General features: G+C 40.2%; 2 protein-coding genes across 2 annotated transcripts in view; one reads left to right on the top strand and one right to left on the bottom strand.

The window, feature by feature from the left end:
* The window catches only part of rsrc1 (arginine/serine-rich coiled-coil 1), a 239,678-nt gene that overhangs the window by 187,786 nt on the left and 34,285 nt on the right, over positions 1-17,607 (top strand). The gene's annotated exons all lie outside the window — the stretch shown is intronic.
* LOC108424081 (gamma-crystallin M2-like) lies at positions 7,823-8,557 on the bottom strand. The gene is made up of 3 exons (XM_017691855.2): positions 8,537-8,557; positions 8,190-8,432; positions 7,823-8,098 (listed from the first exon to the last, which is right to left on the bottom strand). Exons 1-3 carry the CDS (start codon positions 8,543-8,545, stop codon positions 7,823-7,825), a joined length of 528 nt encoding a protein of 175 aa, XP_017547344.1. The 5' UTR covers positions 8,546-8,557.

The following is a 17,607-nucleotide window of genomic DNA, read 5'->3' as shown; positions in this document are numbered from 1 at the left end:
ACATTCAACTTTGTACAGAACAAAGTATTCAATGAGAATATTTCATTCATTCAGATCTAGGATGAGTTATTTGAGTGTTCCCTTCATTTTTTTGAGCAGTGTATATAAGATATACTGGAAATAATCTTTCGAGTTGAGGAGGAGAGTCTGTGTGAAGAGCAGAAGACATTTATGAGCAGAGTAATGTTAGATGCATCACATAACATGCTTATATCTATATTTACATGCGTGGATGTTTTAGCCTGCAGTGTTGATGTTGTGGCTGATGAATAACTGAAATACGGCCAGTTTATCAGCGACTGTCATTGCTTTTTTGTTGACGCGCCCCCAACTCGGAAACTCAGGGCTTATTAAAAGAATCCGACTAGTAAATGTGACATTGTGGTGCGTTCATGTGGATTCATGTCGTAAACCTGATATTTCCGAATTTTCTGGACTTGAAGGCAGAATCAGTCACTGTCAAAAGTTTCAGTATCTGACGCCAGAAAACTAGGGCTGTGTCGGCCAAAGAAACAAAAAGAAAACCACAACTACTATAATGCCCTTTTTTTTTTTTTAGCTAGCTCTGTTAGATTTCTAGTAGTATGGATGGATGGATGGATGGATGGATGGATATCTCATTCAGTAAAGATTCTCACAAAGAACTGCTGCTGCTGTTTACCCTGCCCAGACTATGCAGTGTATTCACAGTCAGTAACGTATCTAGAACTTAAAGTAGGCTTTTATTCTCTCACAATTGGTCCCACACATTGTAAATCAAAGCATGATTTATTTCACTGTCAAATTTTTTTGGTGAATAATCTAATGTGTAAGGCCTTCAGTCCAGTTCCTGAAGTCCTAACCAATGGGAGAGCTTGCTTGGTTGTATCTACCTAGATACTACAGGGAAAACAATCCTGAATGGATCCCTCCACTAGTAATATGTTTTCTAAAAAGACATTGTAGCTTAAAGGCTTCTTACAAAACTACTGAAAATCACTGTCTCAGACTTCAGGCAGTGTATTCATAACCATTTTATGGCATCATTTTTTGTGATGTAGCCTTTAGAGGCATTAAACTTTTCAGACGTCTGGTTCCTATCACCGCCACTGTGAACAATTCTGACTCTGTACATTTCTCTAAAACAGAGCATTTCACACCAAACCAATCTGAACGATTCTTAACCATTTAATTTTGCAGAAATTTTGAAAATTTTGAAAGAACACAACCTTTTGACCTACTTTACTGGAAAATGATAAGCAAGCTTTTGAAATGCAGCCAATCAAAACAGAGCTCATTTACGTACATCGGTGTTATAAGCACCTTCCAAATCTTCAAACTGGTAACTTTACAGGGGAAGGAAAAAACATACTTTACTTTAAATGTAAGTCTGTGGAACCAAACGTCTTTACAAGTAATTCTGGGCCTTTTCTTTTGGTCCATTCTTCATGAAAATACTGAAACATCCAACCAGAACCTGCCTAGACTACAAGCAAGCTTCTGAAATGATTCATATTGTGAGAGAGAACAGTGGAGAATCAAAATATGCAAACTGATCACTGCCAGTTCTTTAAAAAATGTTATTGTAATTTCAATCAGTGATTTGAATGAAGTTACTGAGTTCAGTGGAGTGTTTGTGGTGGCGCTGCTGGTCTGAAGTATCCACAAATAGCTGCCTGTTTTCGTTTGATTGATTGACAGCTAAATGAATAAATATATAAATAAATAGCTTCAGGTTCAAGGTGATCATTTAAAGTCTCATTGAGGGGAAGCTGTCACTTTAAAAGAAATATGTAGACTGATGGAGATACAGGTACAGAAAGATGAATATTTGAGATGAGTGTAGGGCCGCTCTCTGACAGCTGAATTATACATATACACATACAGAACGTGGGGATTTTAATGGAGAAAAGTGCTGGGTTGTGCAGATAGTAAATATTGCATGTCTGCCCTCCCCTCCATCCTCAAGGCGTATCTCCGCACGCATATTCAAATGAACTCAGGAGCAATTTGCTGGAGAGCAACACAACCTGATAGGTGCAATAAAAGCCTTCAGATTCTATAATGAAATTAAGTGTAGATCTGGCGTGGGGCAAAGCTGAATGAGAAAATGAAATCTGTGATGGCCTGATTACACTCACCGTGTGTGTGTGTGTGTGTGTGGGTATGGGTGTGTTGGGGTATGGAAGATATACAGCATCATGATACTGTGAAGCTTACAAACCAGTTGCAGTAGTGCCACATGTAAACAAGGCTACTGTAACTGTACTGTAAAGAGTACAATCTTAATTTTTTAAATTCAGTATTTCACTGCGGTCAGAATAAAACCTCGTGTCTCCATCTTTGACGTTTTTTTGAAAATACCTGTTGGACTTTCTTTTGTGTGTAAATTTCATGATGAATGGACTAAACGAACTGACCTAGAAGTACTTGCAAAAAAAAAAATCTGGTTCGATTGACTTACATTAAAATCAAAGTATGTTTTTTCCTTCTGCTGTAAAGTTTTTGGAGATATGAGGTTTTCTTCCGACAGCAGTGATTTGCAAGATTAAACTATTTAAGAGGCAACAGAAAAATCCAATGTTAGTAAAAATAGTTAATAAAGTTAGAAATGGGCTCATCTTTTCAACTACTTCACTGCAAAAATGATATTTTGGCAGATGAGAACATCTTACATGTGGTCAGTACGTTATGATTTCTTATTATGATATTATAAAAATATTAAGATTGTTCTACTTATTTGTATAGACTTTGCACTCATTTTAAAGGCCCCATATTGTATTCATTTTTATTACTCACTCACCCACCCCAGCACGAGGTAGCGTAATTTATTAACCATTTCCCACCCTCTCATCTCTTAGAATTAAGCCAGGCTGTTTTTATTACCCGGACTTTAAGACTGTCATATGCAAATGAGCTCTGTTCTGATTGGCTGCCATGCATTGTGCCTGATTCAAAAAGCAGTTCAGGCCGAAACTTTAATGTGAATGTTGTTATGATTGTTGCAACCCAGACTGCTTTTTGAGACACAGTACAGGGCCAATCAGAACTGAGCTCATTTACATATATCAGTCTTAAGAGCACAGTACCAAAATGCTGTTCTTGTATATCCTAAATGGTTACTTTACAGGAGAAGAGAAAAAAAAAAAACATACATTCATTTTAATGTAATTCAATGGAACCAAACGTCTTTGCAAAGAATTTTGGGCCGTTTCAGTTGGTCCATTGTTCATGAAATTTTGACACAATGAAAAGGACAACAGGCATTTTCAAAATTATGTCAAAATCTGAAAAAAGACTGAAATGGAAATATGAGGTTGTGTTCTGACAGCAGCGAAAAAATAGTAAATAATAAATAGAGGTTGGAAAATGGCTATATGACTGGAACATGGTGCATAAACTGTATGAATGCCATAAGTGGGAAAAAATAACCGAAAAAATAGGATAAAAAAAAAAAAGTAGGATATGGGCCCTTTACATTAAATCAGATGCCACTCATGGAAATAAATCCATGTGATAGCTGGAGTGGGGCGAGAAGTCGGGAACCAAATGTGTTCTTCTAATCAGCATCTTCAGAGTTTCATTTTTGTTACTTTTTAACTGTAAATATGTTTATTTGTGTTTCTTCTGTCAGGCAGTGTTTTTATTGACATTTTTTAATGACTCATTTTTTCACAGTTCTGTATATCAGTAATATATCATCATACTGCCCACCCTCATTGCCTGGTTCTGCTCATAACTCCATGCTTGAAAGCAGATCTCTGAGGCTGGTATCTGAGCTTGTTACTAGTTCGCTGACTGGGTGTAGAATTTGAGAACACCTACAGTTTTCACGTGCCTAATATTGATCCTCGCCATCTAATTTACTCTGAGCTTGATTTAGTCGTGGCAGAGATTGGTGTCTGATAACGTCCCCTACATTCTGTTCATCAGTATCTGTACAGAGGGGAAAAAAACAGACCTATAGTTTGACCTTTTTGGATAGAAATGAATTCATTAGCCTTTCTTCACCCTGCTTGTCTTTCCTATTGTGAATTGCCTTGGAATATATCAAACACTAGCTTTCTTCTTCATCTGCTAAATTGCTTGCTTGTATTTGGTATGACCCTTATTGGAGGATATTAAGCAGCCTATGCAGACTTTTTTTTAGATTGCTGTACAGTTTACTTCCAGTGCGTTAGTGAGTAATAGCTCACAAGCAGAAAGCAGATATATGCCTTATAAGCAGGTACACTATATTGGCAAAAGTATTCGCTCGTCTGGCTTCACACGCATATGAACTTGAGTGACATCCCATTCTTAATCCATAGGGTTTAACATGATGTCGGCCCACCCTTTGCAGCTATAACAGGTTCAACTCTTATGGGAAGGCTTTCCACAAGGGTTAGGAGTGTTTATGGGAATTTTTGACCGTTCTTCCAGAAGCACATTTGTGAGGTCAGACACTGATGTTGGATGAGAAGGCCTGGCTCACAGTCTCCGCTCTAATTCATCCCAAAGGTGTTCTATGGGGTTGAGGTCAGGACTCTGTGCAGGCCAGTCAAGTTCTTCCACACCAAACTGGCTCATCCACGTCTTTATGGACCTGCTTTGTGCACTGGTGCGCAGTCATGTTGGAACAGGAAGGGGCCGTCCCCAAACTGTTCCCACAAAGTTGGGAGCATGAAATCTCTTGGTGCTGAAGCTTTAAGAGTTCCTTTCACTGGAACTAAGGGGCCGAGTCCAACTCTTGAAAAACAACCTCACACCATGATCCCCCCTCCACCAAACTTTACACTCGGCACAATGCAGTCAGACAAGTACCGTCTCCTGGCAACAGCCAAACCAGTCCAGTGGCGGCGCTTTATGTCACTGCATTCAACACTTTGCATTGCGCTTGGTGATGTAAGGCTTGAATGCAGCTGCTCGGCCATGGAAACCCATTTCGTGAAGCTCTCAACTCTAATCTGAAGGCCACATGAAGTTTGGCGGTCACTCTGCAGAAAGTTGGCGAGCTCTGCGCACTATGCGCCTCAGCATCCGCTGACCGCTCTGTCATTTTACGTGGCTGACCATTTCTTGGCTGAGTTGCTGTCGTTCCCAATCGCTTCCACTTTGTTATAATCCCACTGACAGTTGACTGTGGAATATGTAGTAGTGAGGAAATTTCATGACTGGACTTGTTGCACAGGTGGTGTCCTGTCACGGTACCATGCTGGAATTCACTAAGCTCCTGAGAGCGACCCATTCTTTCACTAATGTTTGTAGAAGCAGTCTGCAGGCCTAGGGGCTCGGCTTTATACTCCTGGTTAATGGTGACTATGACAGCTCTCAGCTCCAAAAGGCTTAAAATGACTCTGTGTGTCTGAAAGTATCCAGACATTATAGTAAATTCAGCACTGATCAGTAGAGTGGGACCCTCTGGAGCAGCTGCACATGAGCCTAAGGTCATTATCCCCAATGCCAAGTGTGGACTACAGGGGTATAAAGACCCCCAGCATTGGGCTGTGAAGCAGTGGAGCTGTGTTCTCTGAAGCTCCATCAAATATCTTTGGGATGAGTTGGAGTGATCCAGAACTCACCATCCAACATCAGTACCTGACCTCATTAATGCTCAATCCAATCCTCACAGTAATGTTTAACATCTAGTGTAAAGCCTTCCCAGGAGAGTAGAGGCTGTTACTGCCACACAAACACCCTATTAATACCCTTCATTTCAGAAGAAACACTGGAGGAGCAGGTGTCTACAAACTTTTGGACATATAATGTATGGAAAGTATATCAGTGATTTTGTAAACATGGAGGATTGAATGATTGTTTAGTGGGTTGGTTGTTTGGTTGACTGAGACGTCAGACTGAACTAGCCTGCTTACCTTTGATAAATGCATCTACTAATATATACATTGTAATGTCTAATAATTTGTACAATACTAATAATGATAATAATGACAATAAGTACTTTTTAATGACTGATTGTAACACCTTAATATTTATATAACGGCTTGTTATGTCATTCATTTAAAGCTGCCCGTTTAGCTGATTTAATACAGATTTAAGTTTCTGATTTGATGCAGTGCAAACATATTATTCCATCCCTCCAAATCCAACAAGCAGGTTAATAATTTTGTCCATACCTCATACTAAACACCATCTGTAACGTCAGCCGCAGGAACAGCTTTATAAAGCATTGTGCATTTCAGAAATGTTTGTGCTGTGGTTGTAAGGTTGCCCCACACTCTCTGATTTGATCCTGCCTGATTGCAAAAGAGCAACAATACCCAGAATGCACAGGGCACTCATGCTATTGAAACAGCAAACTCAAACAACTGAAAGCATGCGATTCACTGATTACAGCTGCATTAAGGCACGTACAAGGACAAAGCATCAGGCTGCGGGGGATAATGGGCCCAAATGAGCATGCTTTAATCAGTTTGTAGTCTTTTGAATGGTAGGGATAATGGGTCAGGGGTTAACTCTCAGAGACTATGTTGCAAGGTTTTGTGTTTATTTTCCACAGAATGGTCTCTGAAGCTTGTTTTATGATCTTACATATATAAACTGTTGCACTGTATAAAGAGTGAATGAAGTTGAGGATAACAGATAAGAATTAGTGGAATGATATAGACTTTTAAAAGAGGCATATTTCTATATTACATGGGTTTATCAGATCTGAAAGATGACTGAAGTGAATTAGTAATTTTGTACTGTGGGCATCTGTGGATGCAGACCTTGCTGGATTTAAAGGGGAATTCCACCAGCTTTTCAAAATTTCTAAATAAATCAGTTCTTGAGATGTAAACAGGGTGATTCAGAGGGGTTTGGTGTGAAATGGTTCAGATGTCTTTACAGTGGTGGTGATGGGAACCAGGGGTCACCATGACTACAACACAAATATAGAACCTACCAGTGAACCTACACATGCTTTATGTAATGGTGTTGATGGTAAAATAGTCATGAATCTGAAAAGATTTATAAGTTTTCTTTGGGGACTGTTTTGCCTCACAACGCCATCAGTGTATCCTTCTGCCATTATTGAATTAAAATAAATGGATTCAAATACATTTTAAACCAAACTTTTATCACAAAGCTCATTTTTTGCAATGCAAAACAACATTAAATGTTTCAGCAGTGCTGTTATATTTTTTAAACTCTGTTCACTTCCAGTTTTAGTAATAATGTAATACTGAGCTATGTTCATGACATAAATGAGTGTGGACCGCTTTACTCGGTCAGTGATTTAATGAGTTTGCCAGGCAGTCAGTCGCAAAGGAGCACTTCTCACAAGTGGCATTCCAGTAGAATCATGCAAGATACACTCTCGTGATGTTTTCAAGAAGTGACGGTTTCACTGTGAAAACAATAGATGTCGGTATTTTACTCAGCCTCCCTAGTTGTGTATTGGCTTCTGTTCAGGCAAGAGGACCCTGAGTAGTTTTGCAGGAGTAGTGCTAGTTCTCCTGCTGGTAGATTGGCACATCAGTCTTATTGGGATTTCAACTCTGACTTGTGTCCAAATTCAGCCCCTTACCCTTTACTTACTGTTAAATTCCTCTGTAAACAAGTGTATATGTGGATGAAATGCTATGAAGAGGCTGAAACTGAAACAGATTTTAATGCAGCACTAGAGCTCTGCTCAGCCACATGAACTGAATGTGTCTCTCCCATTGTTCCCATTTTTGTGCTATTGCTTTCAACTTTTTAAGGAGTTGTGTTGGACAACTCTGGGTTGTAGCTTTGGGTTTTCTTTGTTTTGTTGGTTTCTTTTGCACAACAAATAAATGAACAGCTTATTTGTCATAAAGCCGAGACATTTTATTCAGAATTGCTGATTTCCGTGTAGGGAAAAGATTGTGCTGGGGTTTGTTTAATACCAGCAATCCATAATACGCCTCATGCTCATGAATCTCATGCCACCCCAGTCCCTGAAGCTTCTGTACTCTCCAGGCCTGAAGTACCACAACTTGCCTCTGTAGTGGGGCTGCTCGTACATGAGCCAGTGGCCGTCCATCACGTGGCAGGAGTGGCAGCCGCCGGACCAGTGGTAACGGTCCATGATGGACTCGCAGTCCTCGGTCACCTCCATCATCTGGCCCATGAAGTTCTCCTTCTCGTAGATCCTCATTCTGTAGGATCCCCTGTACTGTTTTGGGAGAAGAACTACGTAAGCCAAGTTTTGAGAGACAGCCGAATGTGTATGGTTGTGTTAATGTATTGAGACGTGATAAACATACCATAGGGATCATGCGGCAAGACCTGATGCAGTCGCTCATGCCCCACATGCTCATGTAGTCCGAGTACTCGCCCTTCCTCATGAAGTACTGGTTGCCCATGTAGTTGGGGCGGTCGTAGACCATCCAGCAGCCGCTCTCCACCCTGCAGGAGTGGCAGCGGCTCAGGTAGGAGGACAAGTCGGAACAGTCACTGCTGCACTCATAAGAGCGGCCCGTGAAGTTCCTGTCCTCATAGAAGATGACCTGTTTGGTTGAAAGGAGTGTATTAGGTACCTACTGAGCTTAAACAAATAACTAATGCTAGTTTGAGTCACCCTAGTAGGCCCTGCTTTTTTGTCGCTGCTTACCCTGCCCATGGCGATGGTGAGTTGATTGGCCTGGTTGGTCAATCAAATTCCCTTGATGAGCTGACACTGTGTCAAGTTTAACCCTTGCATTTATACCTGGCCTAAATTCAGAGAACGTGTGTGGCCTATTGTGAAAACTCCTGAGCCAGCAACATAGCAGGCTTATCGAGAGCTGAAGGGCTTTCACTACATTTCCATGTGACCCGTTCTCCAGAAGACTTTAGAATGGCTGCTATAGGCTGATTGCAATGCAGCGCTATAGACAATGCGGCTGTTGCTCGTATAAAACACATTGTTTTGATGTATACATCCTATAGGCTCATTGTTTTTGTTAGTTGCATAACATGTGAATGGCCTTTATTTGCACTTCTCTACTGTCAATGCTTTTTTGTAGCTCATGCAGACTGGCAGAATTAATGCAGATAAAATGGGAAAAAACACTTTTGCTCAAAATGTAAATGTGATTTTTCAGTTTTTTTGTGGAACTTTTTTGTGCCTCATCAATGACATAGTCAAACTTTTGTAGTATTGCCTTTTACTGTCTGCAAATCTGCAGGTAACACTTTGCTTGAACCTTGCTACCTTGCATTGATATAACCAAGCCATAAACATGTCATGGCAGATGTTATTATGCTATATTGTGCATTATTATGCCATTATGAGTTGCCGTGACATTTTGTTCAGTAATATAACAGTGGCATGTTACTATTGCAGGTTACTACTGCTGCTATTACAGAAGTCATGATGTTTGATGTCATGAAAGCTTATGTCACATGCTTTACTTTACTTTTACTTTTACGGCATTTGGCTGACGCTCTTATCCAGAGCGACTTACAGTTTGATCATTTTACACAGGTAGGCGAAGGTGGTGTTAGGAGTCTTGCGCAAGGTGTCTTATTGGTATAGTGTAGAGTGTTTACCCAGGTGGGGATTGAACCCCAATCTACAGCGTAGAAGGCAGAGGTGTTACCCACTACACTAACCAACCACATTTAAATTAAATTAAACATGCTAATTGCTGGAAAGGATGCTCTAGTTAGACATCTTGACCTCAACATTATCACATCTTTCATAGTCTTCCTTATCATAATCTGTCTCCACAGCGAATGACATCTGCCCTCACGTGTCTATAGCTTGGTTATGTTAATGTTATGTAGCAAGGCTCAGGCAGTGTTACCAAATCCTCTTTATTACCATCACCGGTACTATCATCAACAGGACTGTTCTCGCTTCTGCTGTGGTTGAATCCTCAGTGATGTTGGTGTATATTAATCGTATCTTGGCTTGAGTCAGGTGTGCCTGAGCTTTGAGTTAGAGGTGTCCAGTTTGGTAACAAATTTGGCTTGCAAAGATGTTCGCTTTAGGCCCACCAAAGGAGAGAATGAACTTTTTACATAACTCTTCTTGTTCTCTTTATATATATATATATATATATATATATATATATATATATATATATATATATATATATATATTTATATATATATATATATATATATATATATCCTTCGGGATGGACTAGAACAGAGATTGTGAGTCAGGCCCTCTCATCTAGCATCAGTATCTGACCTCACATATGCTGTTCTGGATGAAATGCCAATAATGTTTAGACTGTATAATATATTTCTATACTCCACATTTCAGAAGAAGTATGAACTGAATCCTAGCTGAAAAATCGAGGGCTAATTAATTACACCTCAAATGTTTGCATATATTATTGGAAATTCTTTAAAATTCCTTGCAAGAAAAACACTTTACATCAACTTACATTCAAAGTAAAGAATGATTTGCCCTCTTCTGTAAAGTTACTGTTTTGGAGATGCCTATATTTCTTTGCACCACAACATAGCATAGCTTCCTGTTATGAGCTGAACACTGAACTGGACAATGGTCATAACAGACAGACCTGAATAAGACGAGATTTGGGGGCCACTGGAGTGCAGAATGCCTTTATACGGAAAGTAGTCTGCTTCACATGTAAGGAAACTGATGTAATGTTTAAAGAATCCAACATTTTTACCCTCAACCTACTGCAAACATCACACTTTGTGCCCACTACCCCAGGATAGAAATTTTGCCCACCCTTTGCCATAATCACAGGGATACCATGAACCAGCAGTCTCTCGTTGTCAAAGCGGCTCACCATGTGCCATGATTTATCACTGATTGGTGGGTTACCTGTCTGCAGGTGGATATACGTCACCCTAAAATTGAGCATATGGGCGTACAGATCCCGGCTTTCTGAATTTGTGTAGACCTGCATAAAGTTGAAAGCGTCCTGTCTGTGCCTAAGTTGGGCGTCTGCTGTTCACCGAATAGTAGAACTACTTGGTTCTGAAAGTGATTGTAGATGAATTTTCTTATGCCACTGCATCTTTGAGTTCTTCTTTTTGACTGATAATTCATCACTCAGACTTGATGATGTCAAATTCATCTTGATTTCAGCTGCCGTAAGTTCTTTACAGCACCTGATGTGGTTTCCCTGTCAGAAAGCTTGACCTGAAGCATTGAATCCCACTTCAGTTTGAGTGGCTGTTAATGAATCATGTTTTATTTTCATAAAATGGGCTCGTTCAGGCTTGGTCATACGTCAAATAGTCTTTTAAGGATGGCTGTTAGATATATTGAACAGAGAACGTCGGAGTTCCTGCGTATTGATATGAATAATTTCAAGTTTATTCGAATGATTGTTCTGCTTTGGGTCATCTTCAGATGTTCGTTTAATTCATAGTGAACATAATGGTCTTACAGGAAGCAGTAGAGGGCTTTATTTTGAGATTAAATGAACAATAAGCATGAAATTTGGGAAACACTGCATGCTCTCCTCCTCTCTGCTTCGCTCTGTGGAAACATTGCCAAACTGTTAAATAAGCGTGTAGCCTCAGGCTACAGTATGTGGTTCCCTGTCATGCGGGTTTCTTAAGCAAGAGTTCACACTATAATCTCACCTTTTTGGAATGAATTGACTTCCTCCCTCCTCCTCTGCTTCATGCACTTTCATTTTGCTCTTAAACTCTTCCTTTTTTTAAGAGGTAACACATTCCTCCTGCATAGTGCTGGGAGGCTCACCACCTTTCAATCTCTTGTTATTATAGAGGACGGAAATAGTCACAGTGTGAGACTCACTGCCAGCGACCTGGAAGTTAAAAAACACAGAGTAAGGTGTTGCTTGGCCAAAGATGTCCCAAACCCATCCTGAACCCCAACCTGCTGTCATCATCCTCTAGATGAACGGATCTTTGATATGTCTTCACTTTTTCTTGCAATGCTAAAACATACTCATTGTTGCATTTGGAGTACTGTGTCAGAGACCACCCTTCATTTATTTAAAGTGCAAAAATTAGGACTCCTAACAACCACCTGGAAGACCTGGTGGACATCAAAACTGTCACCATCTGTTAAACAGCATGCGCCTCTTAAACTCCTTGGAACCGCCAGTGGTTCCAAAATGCACTTTGTCATATTCTTCATAATTTTCATATTTCATTAAGCTACATTCAGAAGCTGGGCTTCGTATGACGTCTTCCTTCCAGTCAAATAGATGACGATGTCATTTTAAACCCTTATAATAAAAGAAGCTGAACTCAGTTTGTCTCTTCAGTGATCTGCTCTGTAAAAAGTATTTTCATGAAATAATACAGAGATTTTTGACTTTCAGCAGTAAATTGTAAGCATATAGCGACATGTGTGATCATAAAACACATTTTCTGCTATTTTGAGGGGAACAAAAAAAAATACATGAATAAAATAAAAATTAGCGTTTATTTCATGCAGTTACTCAATAATTTGCCTTACAATTTGGTCAAGTAAATTAAGATGGATAAACCAAAGTATACCCTGGAGAATAAGAGGGTAAAGCTATCATCTCTGAGAGAGAGGAGAAAATCAAGCTGCTTCAGAACTGCAGTTTCTGTCCATCCTTCCACCGTGAGAAGACAACTCAGTGCTGTGGGTCTGAAAGGACGTGTAGCTGATCAAGAAGAACCTCACTCAGAAAAGGAGACGGACACATCAAAGAAAGAAGCTGAACGATGGACTGACCACCCCAGAGTCCAAACCTCAACATCACTGAATGTGTTTGATTACTTGAGAAAATCATCAACCAACTTCTAAGACTGAACTTTGGAGGTGTGTCTGCAGATTCTTTGAGGAGCTGAAAACTATACAAAGGGGTGGATGTCAGGTTCCTCTCAGAGGGATGATGAGAGGAAGCTGCAGTTTAAATTTTTTTTGAAAATTTCATCTTTTCAGGTGGACCACAGACTGAAACGAAAGGTTTTGAACCCTTTTTTGGTGTAGGATATTGTTTCAGGAGAATAGTATTTTAGGGCTGAGGAATATGGCAATATAAATAGTTATTTTGATAATTATGTGGGGCAGTCGTGGGCTGGATGTTAGGGAACCAGCCTCGTGACCGGAAGGTCGCTGGTTCGATCCCCAGAGCCGACAGCACATGACTGAGGTGTCCTTGAGCAAGACGCCTAACCCCCAACTGCTCCCCAGGCGCTGCGGATTGGGCTGCCCACCGCTCCGGGCAAGTGTGCTCACTGCCCCCTTGTGTGTGTATCACTTCATGGATGGGTTAAATGCGGAGGTGGGATTTCCCCGTTGTGGGACTAATAAGGGTCACTTAATCTTAATGGCGCATTGCAGTATAATATGCTTGTCTCCTCAGTACTTGTAGGACAGTGACTAACTGCATGGGTCACTATAAAGAGAGCAAAATTAGTCTGGTTTAACTGGGTTTAGTGCAATACAGTATTATTGAATTATTGAATAAAAATCACCGTGTTCAGTTTTTGATAGTTTATTTTTAAATACAGCACTACTGGTTCTCTGTTCTCGGTTACAGCTGATCAGATTTCTGAAAAAAAGTGACAATCTGCATCTTAAAAAATTCTTAAACTGTTGTAACATTAGATCCTTGCCATATCACCCACCTCTACAATATGCATAATTTAAAATCTAAAATGTAAATATATCAGCTGTTATTATCATTTACAGTCATTTTTAGCCCAGAACACGTTTTTCAAATTGGTCCACAAGATTAGAAAACACTACCCACTATGCCACAAATCTAATCCCAATCACTACATAGTGAAGTGCCTAGTATATAGTGTAAGGATATAGTGCACGGTATCCAAATTGAGATGCAGGGAGGGTCTACCCACTCTTCCCTCAGGGGCCGGAAGAGTTCAACACAACAAGAAAGTTCGGTCTGAACTGCGGAAATGAAGGAAATGAGAGGAGAGTGGGGTGGGAGGGGGTGAGATAGGGTGCCTCCCACCCCCCGAGAGTGGTGTATTTCTGTCGGACGGCCGGGGTTCGGATCGAAACGCCGTTTGATTCCTGTGAGCGTGGAGAAGCGCACGCTATTAGAACAGCACTGTGCGCGCCGACCTGCTCTCGACGAGGAGGCCACTTCTCTGAGCGAAGATCAATACTTCACCTCCTGCTCATCGTTTAACATAACTACTTTCTATTGGAACTACAAAGGAGTTTTGGCTTCACTGTCAAAGGCCACGCGCTGTTTGAAAATCAAAGCCCACAATGAGAGAAGCCGTGCTTGGTGGGATGTTTTTGCTTTCTCTTCTCTGGGTTTTTACCAATAACCGTTTTTTATTTAGAAAATTTAGTTGCAAAGCTGGTGGTTGTAGCGCAGCGTCGTGGGCTGTGAGCGAACGTGGAGTAATTCTGAAGTTAGTCTGACTCATTGGTGGCATTTTCCTGCTTATTCTTTTTTTAGTATAATTTTGAGTGTCATGGTTTTCAGTTTCCGCAGATTCACAGGAAACAAGTGGGAGCTTTGCTACCTTCACTGCTGTCTTTTGGTTTTGTTTGTTGTTTTTTTGTCCAGTTAAATTGAGAAATACAGGCTTTCAATTCATGTGTCCAGATCAAAACTTCAGACGCTTAAATTAAGTCGCTTAATTTCTTAGAAAGGTGGTTTCTCCATCATCAAAATCGGTGTAAAACCATTAACAACCTCTCTCTCTCTCTCTCTCTCTCTCTCTCTCTCTCTCTCTGTGTAAGTGTTCCTGAGCACTGAGCGTATCTGTGTTTGTGTTTATTATTGTGTTTATATAGTGTGTGTGTATGGGTGTTTTCTGTGTATAGTTTGTGGTGTTGAGCGCTGTTGAGGGTTAGAGTGAGATGTAATCCTGTCCCCATTACAGGCTAAGCAGGGAGATCATATATTTTAATGAGGCGTATAATAGCTTTTAACCCATATCATTAGAGGCAGATACACTGTGGCCTGCTCTTTTGCCACTGAAAAGGAGAAAACTGTTTCTTAATTACGCTGTGTGTCGGGCAGGTCATGGGTGCGGGTGTGTAACTGTCTGTGTGTGCCTGTGTTCCAGAATTATCCAGCCATTAAATATTCACATGGGATTTGCTCCCCACCAGCGGGCGCACACACACACACACACACACACACACACACACACAGTCTCCTCTCCCGCCCCCTGTATCTATTAATGCCTCATCTCTCTCTAACAAGCTCTGTTGTCAATCATAAGGCCCTTGATACTAGTCAGTTATGGTCATATATGTTTGTGTAATACAGTTGTATGTATATTTCAAAGTTTCATTGCTTCTAATAGAAACTAAGTGAACACTCTTCTACATATATATGCATACATATATATGCATATAGTATATTTGTGTGTGTGTGATGATTTAACTTTGAATGGAATTTTTTTTCCAAATAATTTTGGAGCACTTGTTTTGGTCCATAAATCATGAAATTTTAAGATGCTGTAATTTTGTAAAATTAGTCAGTCAATAGAGAGATATAAGAGATATAAGCTGTTGTTCTAACAATACATACACACAGTATTGTCCACTCTTCATTAAGTTATTTTTGTCCAGCATGTGGAAAAACATGTTGATGCTATCAGAGCAAAAATCTCATATTTCCAGGAAAGTAAGTTTGCAGGTGAAGGAAAAAGCCTTCTTAACTTTCGATGTAAGTTAGTGGGTTTAAATTTTATTTTAAGTCATTTTGGACCATTTCTATAGGTCTGATCATCATATATACACAAAGACAGAGAGAGAAATAGCAAAAGTACCAAGGTCTATTCGTCTCAAGGCAGAAGATGTATAGCCCGAATTAAAAACAGGCACAAATTTAATTGAATTCTCCACGGCAACCTTAATTAGAAACTTCGTTGTTAGCTTTGCCAGTTTTTCCATTCATTTGCAGTGTTTGAATTAACAATTTGTTAAGGACGAACCAAGAGTGCAATAGATGCTGCCTGATTAATTAATGACTCCTTATTCGTTTTATCTGGAAACGTTTGCATGAGACATTTTGTTTTGTTTCTTCCCTTCTTTTAATAAGACTCTCCTAATGACCTGCTATTCAGAATGATTACTGTACAAAACAACACATGAAAACACAATGATACAAATTATACCAATGCTGTTCCCAGTAATAATAGCATGTCTCATCTCAGTGTAATTTAATTACAGAGAGGAACACAAGGCATGATGGAAGGGCTACTTAGAAGGGAATGGACACTGATGCCCAGAAATCAAATGATTTGACCTCCGAGCCCAAACTCCAACTGGACTGCTGTTAAATATTTAGCACGCTCCTGTCATGAATACAAATGGAGCACAAATTAGAAGCTACAGGCGAGCGACCCGGCAGCCCGGAGCACACACGCCCCGCTCCACTTTCACTGGTTTAATTACCGCCAGTCCCGTCAGCACGTGAAGGACAAGCAGCAAAACGAGCCACCTGGTAAACATCACATTTCAGTGTCTGTCTCATCACCGAACACTGAGCAAAAAACAGAATAATCACTTTCAGCCTTAATGTCGACACAAGATGCTTTAATTGTACCTCCATATGTCTGTATTCAGACTGAGCAGAGTAGCCTAGAGCCATGATACAGTGAGTGGTGAATGAAATAACTGAAATGCAACGGTGAAGTGAAAATAAAACAAGTCTTTTAAGTCTTAATACAACTTAAATGAATGAGTGAGAGGTGCAAAGCAGTCCAGAACCTGAACCAACACAACAGAATGACAATAAAACCAGAAAAATAACTAGGAACTAAAGGTTAGTGACTAAAATAGAGAGCAAAATGAATGATCGTTTATGTGGAAATTCTCTTTTTATTTATTTACATTGTGTATTGAATATTTCCTTAGGCTTCAGTTATTTTTAAGTACAGGGTGATTCAAAAAGATTCATCTGATTTCACCTTATTTTTATAAGCGTGAGGCGCATAGGAACCAATCACATATCGATTGAAAGAGGGGGTCATAGAGTTTCAGTCAGTGGAAGATGGCTCCCTTCAGTCTGGGGGGAGATGGAGACCCCTGAGGCCAAAGCATTCTGCATTCAGTAAGAGTGAATCCGTCATAACGGATTCTGCAGCGTGATTTTCGTCGGCAGTGAAGCTCCAACAGGTCAGAGCGTTCTCCATTCAATAAGAGTGAATCCGTCATAACTGTGCGGCGTGATTTTCGTGGTCTATGAAGCTCCAACAGCTCAGAGCGTTCATCGTTGGTCCACAACACTGGATGATCTCCAAAATCACATTGAAGGAGACGTGAGTGCAGCGACACCCGACATGCTCAATCCAGCATGGGATGGATTTGACCGTGGCGTTGATGTTGTCCGTACAGCTGGAGGAGGTTCACACTGAGACCTTGTTACATAATAAACTTTATGCTCATTTAAACCGTTTACAGTTTACTGCGTTGCTCTGTAATGATTTACAAGTGAAATAAATCACTTTGAAATTATATTATTCTTTTTGAATCACACTGCATAATTATCATTTTTGCTATCTGTTTACTTACAAACTGTGGCGTAATTTGGTTGTACATGTGTTTCTTTTAATTATATGGAGAGGCTCCCCAAACTTGCCTGTTGACATTATAAAAGTATATATAATATGCTTCTGGTCCTCCATGTGCCCCTAAAACGGCTCCGACCTGCCAAGGAATGGACTCCACAAGACAGTCTGAGGTATCTGGCACCAAGCAGTTAGCTGCAGATCTTGCTACATGTGGGACTTGTTGTTTAACACATCCCACAGATGCTTAATTAG

Source organism: Pygocentrus nattereri, chromosome 19, assembly GCF_015220715.1.
Source record: "Pygocentrus nattereri isolate fPygNat1 chromosome 19, fPygNat1.pri, whole genome shotgun sequence".
Taxonomy (NCBI): domain Eukaryota; kingdom Metazoa; phylum Chordata; class Actinopteri; order Characiformes; family Serrasalmidae; genus Pygocentrus; species Pygocentrus nattereri.
This window is presented reverse-complemented; position numbering and strand designations above follow the sequence as displayed.

What these genes read in the sequence shown, in the direction of transcription:
- LOC108424081 (XM_017691855.2), bottom strand. An exon ending in CTTGCCGCATGATCCCTATG is followed by an intron (nt 8,099 to 8,189) that starts GTATGTTTATCA and finishes CTCCCAAAACAG; the next exon opens with TACAGGGGATCCTACAGAAT.